Raw genomic sequence first — 12,866 nt, forward strand, 5'->3', positions numbered from 1 at the left:
CATAATGAGCCTGTTCTCTCCATAGTGACCAATTATTTTGTTTTGTTTTGCTTTAGTTAAGTACCATTTTGACCTCTGGATTTAAGTATATTTGATGAGTTTAAATCCATTGTAGTTTTTTATCCTTATTGATACTCAAAATGTCTAACTTTGGCCAGGACCTCCTTCAAGTTGTCTGCAGAGCGTGGATTACATGGGATGCTATTGCTTCACTCTTATTACAGTCCCTTTAGATTTCACAGAGATTTCACTTTTGGGTTCCTCTTCTAAAAAGCCTCCCTACTGAGTCATCACTCTTTTGCATGGCTCGATTACACTCTCAAAAGTGTTCCCCCCCCCCCCCCAATACATCCACTTTTTGGATTATATCTTCTTGCTTAATTTTGTATCAGTCTAAAAGTTAGACCTCAGCAGTATATTTAGAAAATTACATAAGGAGTTATAGGGACCACATATGTGTAGCAGTACCTCTGTGCATACCCTGGGGGTGGGGTTGCCTTGATTTTGAGCTTTCTTGTTGAGATTTTGAAATGAGGTGGACTATCCAAGCAGTGCCCTACAATCCTGTCCAGAAAGTAGCTTCTCCCATGCTTTGTATGCTTGTATTCTAGTCCTTCTTTCTTCTCAGTCTGAATTTAGGACCCCAAATCACTTTCCACAGCCTTAACTTGTCCTTTTCCCATAAGACCTTGATATGGAAAATACCTTCTGTTATTTTAAACATTTCCTCTTATTTAAATTAAAGCTCATAATTTTATGTGATTATCTCTTTCTTTTTTAGACCATACTCTAGTACTCTTGTTTTTACTTCTGTCAATAATATTTCTGAAAACAAAGTGTTATTGCAATGCATGATCTTCATGATAGGTATGTTGCTGCTAACTAGAGTTAATTTTTTCAGGCCAAAATCTGAACTGTGGGTGTTCCTTGACTTGTAGAGATTAGACACGATAATGAAGGGACCCAGGGAATGAGGGGCAGTGATGAAGAAAGTGATTTTAGCAGAAGAGGCCCAAATGACCAAAGTCTAAAAGATATATCTTCAGTGAGTCCACTAAGCCCCCATTTCAAAGTCACAGTCATGTACCAAACCAGTCTCTCTTTCCACATCTGTTCTCATGTTGTGTTGTTCTCAAGGCCCCAGAGGTGATTCCCACTTCGTTTCCCCCATATTCTGATGCTCACTTTTTTAGCTACAAGGTGGAAAAAGGAATAAAAAAAGTTACATTCTAGGCCTTTCAGAGTAGTGGTTAAGAATATCAGGCTCAGAGCGGAAGATTGGGTTCAAATAACAGCACTACCCTTATTAGCAATATGACCCTGGAGAGCTTAGGTAATCTTTTTGAGCCTCTGTTTTGATCTGTAGTTTGAGGATATTAATGGTGCTCACCTCAGAAGGTCATCATGAGGATAACATTATGTATGTGTAGCACTTGGCACAGGACATTGGGAGTGCTGACTCTGTATTGGCCACCACAGTGACTCACTGTCTTTTTTCCTTTGTCTGAGATCAGTTGCTGATGGATGAAGCCTGAAAACATGAACTCAGATTAACCAAGAACTATAATATTTTATAACTTGTAGCATGAGAATTCTAATTTGGGTGTTCCACCCAAGGAAAATCATCCAGGCCATGTAAAAGCGTTGTGCCCGAAGATGTCCATAGTTCTATTACTTGAGATGTGAAACGTGTTTATATTCAAAATGCACAACAGTGGTGAGCTTCACTTATCTTCCCAATAGAATATTCTTGAAGTAATCTGAAAGTAATTATGAGGAATTCCCAAGAGCATGGAAAAATTAAGTTAAATATATAAACTTACATATAGTATAATAAAATCTATATAAAAAGCCAAATGTTGACATAAATTTTAGACAAGAAGGGATATACCCAGTTATTTTTAAGTATCTTGGTTTGAGTGATATTTTTATCTTTCTTAGTTTCCTATTATTCACACATTTTTCTAAAAAAGCAGCCATGTAGGAAGTTAGAAGCGCCACTGATTTATGGACCTTTAGGTTACTGATTTGATATCCTGATGTCAGTAAACACAAACTCTCAAAATCATGATGTAATTTTTTATTCTTTATGGCCCCATGTGGCTCTGTGGAGCACTGGAAAATTTCACTGCCTAGAAAGAAGGATTCCATACCAACTTTAAGAAATTGTATTGATATTTTCCATGGAAATTATAGGCTATGTGGGTAATTTTTTTCTGGTGCTCTTTCAGGCTATTTTCTGTATTTAAATTCTGGAATAAATCTCTAACTCAAAGTGGAATAAATAACTTCTCGTATATACAGTATATGTGTTTTTAAAATGTGTTCTTGTTTAAGTGATTTCTCAGTGACCTTCCCATATCATCTGATACTGTTTTTAGCAAATTGAGCAGCAATAAAAAATGCATGAATAAGCTTCTGGATTTTTTTTTTTTCTGATACCTGCATAAGAACCTGTTTCTAAAACAAATCTCATGCATAACCTATCTTAAAAACAAAATAAAACATTATGTCTGTTTTCATGTCATCAGTTTCACTCACTAGATTATGTACGTCTCATGAATATAGTTCATACAGTAAGAGAGAGAGATCAACTGGACAATCATATTTCACTTCCTTCTCTCTTGGAAGACCGCTTGGCATATTTGAGTTTGCTCTGTTCCAGTCAGTCACCTTTCTAGAGCATAAATCAGATCATGCTATTTCCCAGCTCAAATACTTGTGGTGGCTTCTCATCACCCACAGAAAAGTGATCTGAAGCCCTTATTATTTATTAGAACTGTCATGATTTAGCGCCACCAACCTCTGCAAGCTCAGGCCCTCCTCTTTGTTTCAGGCTTATTCTGTTTCATCCACAAAGTCCTTTTTGTTATCTTCAAGATCCCAAATTTGTCCCTGTCTCAGGACCTTTGAACTTGCTGTTTCCTTGGTCAGAATTCCCCTCCTCCCAGATTTATGCAAACCATTCTCTCACTTCATGCAGATGTCCTCAGGGAGACCTTTCCCTAAACACCCTATTTAAATTATTTCTCCATAAATCTCCTTCCCCTAACATTGCTTACTTCCCCTTCAAAGCGCTGAGATTTTATTAGGTATTTATTTGTGCTTTGGTCTGGGATGTGAGAGGAGGGCATGGCAACCCACTCCAGTATTCTTGCCTAGAAAATCCCATAGACAGAGGAGCCTGGCGGGTTACAGTCACTGGGTCTCAAAGAGCCGGGCATGACTGAGCACAGCACAGCATCTGGAATATATGTGCTGTGATTATGACATGTAAACAGATGTTAAAGGAAGAGAGAAAGAAAACCTTTAACCCTATTTCAAAGTGGTATTTGGGGAGGGAACCTCATGCAGGGGAACCATGGGAGCTTCTTGTCAGTCCTGACTTTGAATTCCAACTCTGTCACTTATTCATCAAATGAGCTTGGCAAGGTGCTTCTCTTCTACAAGTTTTAGCTATCGTTTTAAAAAAAAAAAAAAAAGGACCTCCCTGGTGGTCTAGTGGTTAAGACTACACACTTTCACTGTAGGAGGCACAGGGTTGAATCCCTAGTCAGGGAATGTAAATCCCTCATGCCACAAAGTGCAGCCAATATATATATACATATAGCACTTTCCTGGTGGCTGAGTGGTAAAGAATCCACCTGCTAATGCAGGAGATGAGGGGTCAATCCCTGGGTCAGAAAGATACCCTGGAGAAGGAAACAGCAACCCACTCCAGTATTCTTGCCTGGAAATCCCATGGACACAGGAGCCTGGTGGGCTACAGACCTTGAGGTTGCAAAAGATTCGCATGTGACTGTTAAGTCACATATATATACTACTTGACAATATGTATATGTATGTATACTAGACAATATATATATGCATATATATGTATGTAAACACATATAGTATACATATATGTGTATGTATACTAGACAATATATATATGTGTATATACATATATGTTGTTTGGTCACTCAGTGACTGAATAATAACAATCTAAAAAATAGGCATAACAGTACTGATCTTGAAGCTTTTAAGGACAATACACAGAAACAGACTGTCATTTCATAATGTATAGGTGAAGTGAAAATTTCTCAGTCGTGTTCGACTATTTGCGATCCCATGGATATACAGTCCATGGAATTCTCAAGGCCAGAATATTGAAGTGGGTAGCCATTACCTTCTCCAGGGAACCTTCCCAACCTGGGGATCAAACCCAGATCTCTCACATTGGAGGCAGATTCTTTGCCATCTGAGTCACCAAGGGAATACAGTAATTCCTCAATATAGGATGTGTGTGTGTGCTCAGTCACTCAGTCGTGTCTGACTCTTCTGCAACCCCATGGACCATAGCCTACCAGGCTTCTCTGTCCATGGAATTCTCCAGGCGAGAATACTGGAGTGGGTGGCTATTTCCTCCTCCAGGGCATCATCCCCATCCAGGGATTGAATCTGTGTTTCTTGCATTGGTGGGCACATTCCTTACTACAGAGCCACCTGGGAGCTCCCTCAATATAGGATAGGTTAGCTAAGTTGATAGTTTTCTAAAATGTAAAATGAACTAAATTAGTTGACTTTGACCATGAAGCTAAGGACTTTTACACTTTGGGGAAAATAGCTAACATCTGTTGGCTTTTCCAACTAACGACCAAACATTGACTTTGCTTCTGAACATTACTGAGTGCCTAGAGGACCCACTATATTTACATAATGACTGATTTCTTGAGAAATTATGTTTGGAAATGAAGAAACAAGTGTGTGGAAAAGAAAGGATGGTTGTGGTTGTGATGGTGGTAGTGGTAGAACTATACAAGTTGCAAAAATTGTTATTGGATATTTTATTTTTAATTATTAAGTATTTACTGAAGAAGGGGACTTGGAGATCATGTAGTTTGACCCATGTCAATTTACTGAACAGAAGAAAGACTCCTAAGCTCTCTCTCAATTTAAGTACCTGCTATGTAATAACACTTCTAGGAGAGTAGGAGTCATTTGCTAATCAGAAAGAAAAGAACAGAGGTGTTGTATAATACCTTTGCTTTCTCACTGGCTATAAGGCTAGTTTACTTTATTATAGACTAGTTTATTCAAAGCTATTGGCTAGATAGCAATGGCCTTCATGTCTTCTATCATGTGTATCAGTAGTAAACAAGATGAGTAAAAATACTACAAAGATCACTCAGAATTTTCTCTGGTATCATTTAATCTTAGAAAATAATTAAGAAATGGTAGCAATGTTTGTTTTAATATACTTGCAAAGTGTTCTTGTTTTTAAGAACTGCCATTATTGTCATGATTTAATTTAGTTTGAGTATGTTTACTGAGTATGTTTGTTTTGAACTAGAATCTGCATTAGGCTATGGGTGTAAAAAGATGGATGAAAAGCAGGTTTCTTTAGAGATCTAAGTTCAGTGAGTGAGAAAGTAGTATTAGGATAAAATTCTGATTAATATCATGATACTTATTATTAATAGGGGTGTTATCAAAGTGTATGTGAAATCATAAACTAAGTGCCTGAGTCAGTTTTGGAAGTGGGCTTTCTGGAAGAAAAGGAGCAGGAGGAGAAGGGGCCATGAGAACTCTTTTTTTTGTGCAACTTTTCACATTCCTAATTTTGTGGGGCTATAAGCAAGTAAGCCATCTCTTGGTATACTCTGGTATTGCCTTCAGAACCCCCACAGATACCAAAGTCCTCAGATCCCTTGTATAAAATGGCATAGTGTATACATGTATCCTCAGTAACTCAGTCGTGTCTGACTCTTTGCAACTCCATGGACTATAGCCTGCCAGGCTCCTCTGTTCATGGGATTTCCCAGGCAAGAATGTTGGAGTGGGTTGCCATTTCCTCTTCGAGGGAATCTTCCTGACCCAGGGATCAAACTTGTGTCTCCTTCATTGGCAGGCAGCTTCTTTACCACTGTGCCAACGGAAAAGCCCAAGGTGGCATACATAGTACTTGTATATACTTTAAATAATCTCCAGATTACTTATAATATCTAATACGGTATAACTGCTTTGTTTATATTTGCCAGCATGCAGTGAATTCAAGTTTTGCTTTTTGGAACTGTGGAATTTTTTTTCTCAAATATTTTGATCCACAGTTGTTTGAAGCCACTGATGCAGAACCTGTAGGTGTGAAGGACCGACTGTAATTCCTTCTGGTCTCTGCGGACGACGGTTTGCCAATGCCGGGAGTTGGTGATGGACAGGGAGGCCTGGCGTGCTGCGATTCATGGGGTCGCAAAGAGTCGGACACGACTGAGCGACTGAACTGAACTGAACTGACCCATATCTTTGTTTTCTCTAGGAACTGACGACAAGGACCCGTGGTTGACACAGATACCTCCTCTGTGTAGTTCCCTCTTTATTCTGTGGTGCTCTGTGGACAAGTGGGGTTTTCAGTCTCCACCACAATATCTTTCCACAAAGAGCACATAAAAGTCTTACAATAATGAATAGCAAAAAACAGTAGATAGAATAGTAAGCTTCTTAATTAAGCATTGCAGTAATTGCTTCAAAACATCTATGCCCTAAGGGACAGTTATAGTGTCTTCTGCATGTATGGTGAGATATGTAGTAGGCTATTTATTGTTTTTAAATAAATATTCAACTAATGAAGACTTGAGTATGATGCTCTGAAAAGTCTGAAGGTTGTGCTTTTTACTTTTCGTTAAGTTTCAAGCACCCAGAAACCAATGACTTTTAAAGAAAACTCATGGTAAAATAGGTTATGTGTACAAGCCACCTATCACAGAAGATTTAAGAGTTAACATTCACAGGAATTCAAAAGTAGTTTTAGGTCTTGGGTGAAAATAAAGCCAGCTAAGGTCAGTGCATTTTAACATCAGTTAATATAGTCTAATTTTAATGTCCTTCCTTTATAAAATATCCTCTTTCATGCCTAAAGATATATCCCATTGCAAGCTCCAGTAATTAGAGAAGGAAGAGCAGAAGGTATGTGTGTGTTGGGAGAGACACAGGGATGGGAGGAGGAACTGTATAGGTGTATGCAGGCAATCTTTTATCCATTGTTTAAACTTCCCTCATTTGCTTGTCTTCCCCATAGTGTTTTTTAAAAAAACTATTTCTTTTAATTGGAGGATGATTGCTTTACAATGTTGTGGTGGTTTCAGCGGTACATCAACATGTATCAGCCATAGGTTATGCATGCCCCCCCGCCCCGCCCCCCTGAACCTCCTTCCCACCTCCCACTCTGCCCCACTCCTCTAGGTTGTCACAGAGCACCAGGTTAGGCTCCCTGTGTTATACAGTAACTCCCCACTAGCTGTTTTACACATGGTAATGTATATGTTTCAATACCACTCTCTCAATTTGGCCCACTCTCCTTCCACTACTGTGTCCACAAGCCTGTTCTCTATGTCTGCTTCTCCACTGTTGCCCTGCAAATAAGTTCATCAGTACCATCTTTCTAAATTCCATATATATATGCATCAATATACAGTTTTTGTATTTCTCTTTCTGACTTACTTCACTCTGTATAATAGGTTCCAGTTTCATCCACCTCATTAGAATTGACTCAGATGTGTTCCTTTTTATAGCTGAGTAATACTCCATTGTGTATATGTGCCACAACTTCCTTATCCATTCGTCTGCTGATGGACATCTAGGTTGCTTCCATGTCTGAGCTATTATAAAAAGTGCTGCAGTGAACATTGGGGTATATGTATCTTTTTCAATAATGGTTTTCTCAGCGTATATGCCCAGTAGTGGGATTATTGGGTCATATGGTAGATTTATTCCTAGTTTTTTAAGAAATCTCTATACTGTTCTCCATAGTGGCTATATCAGTTTACATTCCTACCAACAGTGAAAGAGGGTTCTTTTTTCTCCACACCCTCTCTGTTTATTTGTTTGTAGATTTTTTTGATGATGGCCATTCTGACTGGTGTGAGGTGATACCTCATTTTAGTTTTTTTTTTTAATTTAATTTTATTTTTAAACTTTACAATATTGTATTAGTTTTGCCAAACATCAAAATGAATCCACCACAGGTATACCTGTGCTCCCCATCCTGAACCCTCCTCCCTCCTCCCTCCCCATACCCTCCCTCTAGGTCGTCCCAGAGCACCAGCCCCAAGCATCCAGTATCGTGCATTGAACCTGGACTGGCGACTCGTTTCATACATGATATTATACATGTTTCAATGCCATTCTCCCAAATCTCCCCACCCTCTCCCTCTCCCTCTCCCTTTCCCTCTCCCACAGAGTCCATAAGGCTGATCTATACATCAGTGTCTCTTTTGCTGTCTCGTACACAGGGTTATTGTTACCATCTTTCTAAATTCCATATATATGTGTTAGTATACTGTATTGGTGTTTTGATTTGCATTTCTATAATTATTAGTGATGTTGAGCATCTTTTCACATGTTTATCCCATTGTCTTGATTCCTAACTAATTTTTTATGCCAAACCTCACCTCAAGAGTAGAGATGATAAATATCATCTACAGCTTATTCCTAAGAGAGGAAAACCCCGTATAGTTATACATGCACTATTCTTTAAAAATTTGTTCCCCCCCATCACGTTTTCTAGTAACATTTCCCTGCGATGATGCAAATTTCAGGAAACTGCATTTCAGCGTCAGGACCCTAAGTGTGCTCCCTACTGGGCTGATTACTTTGAGCTAATGTAGTGTTCCATTCACTAGGATTCTACACACTTCTCCTATATTGATTGCATTATCAGTAGTGCTAATCACACATATCATTACCAGCCAATTACACAAGCACATATCTAAACTAGGTAACTTATTCACCAACATTATCTCTTACAAGTCTTAATTTTGTAATGAAGTTGATTATCCTCTTACCCAATTGAGTATAGCTACATATTTTGATCTAGCAGGCTAAATGCAAGTTTATTGAATTATATAGTAGATAATTACTTACCTATGTTTGTAACAACACAAAATGAGGGCAATTTGAGAGTAGTCTGTTTCTTATTCTATTTAAAGAGTGCATTAGAGAAGGTTAATTGTTTTAAATAAAACATACCCAAAGATATATTTGGATTAAAAAAAAAAAGCAATAAAAGTGTACTTCCTGCACACAAAACAGAATTGGGTATGAGAACTGGTACTTGGGGATGCAGTCATTCAGACACCCAGGTAGGTTTCTCACATATTCATTCAGGGTCACTCTGAAAGATTCATTTTAGGGAGAAAGGACATGGAGGACTAATGAAGGTGTGTATGGGCTGACCTTGACAGTGAGGAACGCTAATACTCTATAGGCTACCGTTTAGTCACATGACCACAACTGGCTACCAAGGAAATGAGACTTATCCTTCATTCCAGGAAGTGGAAGAGGGCATGGATTTTGGTGCACAGTTAGCAATTTTTCCTTAAGGACTCAAACCATAACTTGCTCTATTTCTTGATTTAATGAATACTTCACTGGCCTTGGTCATTACTTAGAATCTATTAGGCTTGCTTTGCTTTAATTTTATTACACTATGTCAAGTGTCCTATAAAGCCTAGATTCAAGCTCTGACTCTTAGAAGACTTGTACATATCAAACAGCTGAATAATGGGGAATATGAAAATGAAAAGGCATTTTTTTCCAAAATTTTAAGTAAACACATTATGCCCCTGTTGTGGTGATGATTTTTTTAAGCAGGCTCAAATATAGGTAAGTGGGTTAGAATAAAAGGGTTAGCTTCGGGATATCACCTAGTTCAACCCTCTTATTTCACAGATAAGGAATGTGAGGCTTGGAGCGATGGACGGACCTGACTGTACAGCGAGCACTCAGGCTTCAGGCTCTTCCTCAGTGTCAGGCTCTTTTTTCTGGACCAAGTCTCTTTTCATAACATTATTTGTCATATTTTTTATTTGTAGTCATATTGCTTCCAAAACATAAGTCATTGAAAGATGTCCATCCATTTATAAAGAAGAAATAATGCACAATAAATTGTAACTGACAAGAGGTAGTGTGTTTAAATCCATGAGAAAATAGACCCAAACACCTTTCTTGATTTTCCAACCTCATCTGAAGGACCCTAATAAATTAGCTACTTACTAAAGGTTATTTTTAAAAAAAAATACATACTTTTTTCTTATTTCCTCAATAAAAGAATAATGGGTTCTAGATAAATCTTCTTCAACTCTAAAATTGTCTAATCCACGGCATGCAGATTTTATAATTTTAGAGAAGGCAAATTTCTGATCACCATGCTAGTTAAGATCTAGGATTAAAAGTTCAGGAAAAACAAATTATGAAATCGGAAATATTGGAAGCTGTGTTATTTTTAAGGAAAAAAACCACATCATTACTTTTACAACCCCTGTAGGCAAAATTTAACTGTTTTATTATGCTACATTAGCAAAAATATGAAGTTTTGTTTCTTATTTAATTACTATTGCCTTTAGCCTAATTTTATGCTATTTTTGTAAGGATGTATAAAATAGAAAGTGTACAAGAAAAGTGGCACAAACCTAGGTGGAGTCTAAAGCATACAAACTTCAAGGAATTTTATGGAAATGTGGAAATTCGGGGTTATTTTCACCATTCTTATTTATGTCAGGTGTTAGCTATAGTTGATCTTATACCAAGAGTGAATCAAAATCATTAGAGTAATGATGTATGTTCATTTATTAAATCCAAAGAAAACTGAAGCAGAATCTTCAGAGTTGGTTTTTATTATGAACATTATAAACACAGCTGCAAGTTAATATTTGTGCATAGAGTAGTTTTTGCTTATCACATTAGTAAAGACTAAATAATCTGGCAACCTTGCTGGAAATGAAGGTGAGAAGACTTTGCTCCTTCCCTGTCCACCTTCTACCAAACACAAATGAAAAAGTCCATCTAATTTTGTGATGCCACAAAAAATAATGGTGTGAAATGTAAGTAAAGAAGAGAACCAGGCTTTGCTTGCTCTCGTATTTACCTGCCCCCTGTGTTAGAAGTCTATATTCAGTTGATTATTAATGTAAAAAATCAGCAGATGCGTGGTGTCACCCTGTGTAAGCATCAGGGACATGAAGGCTAAGGCCATCTTTTAATGTACTCCATGGTGTTTTTCATATTGCTTTGATTTGTGAGGATTTTCTATGCAGTTCACTGTAGTGTAGGGATATTCACTTCTTTTGGATCCCTTTTTGAATATCCCCTCCTTAAAAGTGGGCTGCATGTGATCAGACAGTTTTTAAAAGCTACTGTTTCATATTTTCCAAAGAATCTGACATTGGTCCCATGGTGACATAGCACCTATTGAAAATAATAAAGAGGAAGAGTCTATTTTTTTAACATTTTTTTGTAATTTAAACTTTAACTCTGCTCTTCTTCATAGGTGCTATATTGATAGAATTGTTTTTAATAGGAAGTTTTGAAAGATGTTTGTATGGTAATGTAACAAATACACTCAAAACTGGAAGTTGCTATTTTAATTTGATTATCCTTTTGAGGACAACCTGGATTAAGTGTCATTATACAGAAGTACATGAAAAGTAAAACAAATGCATTGAGAACCCAGAATTTCATTTCAGTAATCAATTATTTTCAATGACTCATGACCTCTGAATAGTTTCCATGAAGAAAATACCTAGAGTTGATTTTATTCAAGTCCCACAATTCTTTCCTTTTTAAAAACATGCATGCTGATATTTTTGTGTTCATGCAAATTTTTTACTCTGTAACTCTGTATATATTAAGGGGCATTGGCATCCTAAGTAGGACTATATTTAAAAAGTGAGTAATTTTATTCTTATAGTTCTGAGTATGGCTTCTTTATACTGTGATGAATCTTGCTTTCTGCCTTTTATTTGCATACATAAAATCTTCATTTTTGCCTCATCATGTATCTTTTCTGCATATAATTAACATTAAATTTTTTTGTGCAGAGCTGGGTATTTGCCTCAGAATATTCCCCTGGAGATTATCAGATACCTGTCTGAGGAAAAGGATTTTCTTCCTTGGCATGCTGCCAGCAGAGCTCTTTATCCTCTAGATAAATTACTGGACCGCATGGAGAAATACAACATCTTCAATGTAAAAAGATATATTTTCTTCTTTCTTCTTTTCAGAAGATAAACTGTTTTCTCATTATCTACTATGTTCAACTTGATCCCAAGTTATTTTAGTAGTTCCTTCTAATTTGTGTTATCATTTTTGTTCTGATTTTCTGTATGACACTAATGGCAAATTCTGAAGAAAGAAATGTAATACAAGCTACTTTTTTTTTTTTTTTTCTGGCCTAAAAGTGTCAGTTAAGCTTAAATGCCTCAGAATTTAAGAACAAATATACATAATAAATCCTTAAAGTTCAAACTTACTTCCCTAGAGTTAAAGGGTTCTGTGTTCACAGAGGACTTAACCTGGAAGAGGGATGCAAAAATCTTCACAGAATATAGACAGTTTCAGTAAAGATTCTTAGTCATTATTTTTATCCAGAGGGGCATAGTAAATTCAATTCACTTCCTTAATTAACAAGGTTAAGATCAACATTGAGGCAAAAGCCCATTCATAATTGGGTCCAAGGAGATATAGGAGAGCAAACAACAGCTAATCCAAATAGACCTGAAGACATGGCAAACATTCCAACGTGTTACCTGACCAGATTTCCTAGGCCTAAGGGCTGGAAAACCAAACTTGCACAGTTGACACCACCTAATCTAATGTAATAATCATTTTGAATAGCATTAGGGTTAAGCACTGCTAATGAGCTTTTGATTCCAAAATTTCTTATCACCAGTGAAGTTTTGCATGCGAGAATGTATCTCTGTAACTCCTATTACCATTGAGCATTATTTATTTTCCTTTTACTTATTTGAAGACTCTGCTCTGTGTCTTATAAAATTTTCCTAATTTATAACGTCCTGGCTCTGCTAATTAACCTATGGATTTGAAGTGACTCG

General features: G+C 37.1%; 1 protein-coding gene across 1 annotated transcript in view; it reads left to right on the forward strand.

The window, feature by feature from the left end:
* The window catches only part of TRHDE (thyrotropin releasing hormone degrading enzyme), a 448,987-nt gene that overhangs the window by 389,338 nt on the left and 46,783 nt on the right, over positions 1-12,866 (forward strand). Inside the window, exon 13 of the mRNA XM_002687170.7 lies at positions 11,853-12,000. Coding sequence (XP_002687216.4) covers positions 11,853-12,000 — 148 coding nt within the window. The remainder of the gene's footprint in view (positions 1-11,852; positions 12,001-12,866) is intronic.

The sequence above is a fragment of the Bos taurus genome, chromosome 5 (assembly GCF_002263795.3).
Source record: "Bos taurus isolate L1 Dominette 01449 registration number 42190680 breed Hereford chromosome 5, ARS-UCD2.0, whole genome shotgun sequence".
Classification (NCBI taxonomy): domain Eukaryota; kingdom Metazoa; phylum Chordata; class Mammalia; order Artiodactyla; family Bovidae; genus Bos; species Bos taurus.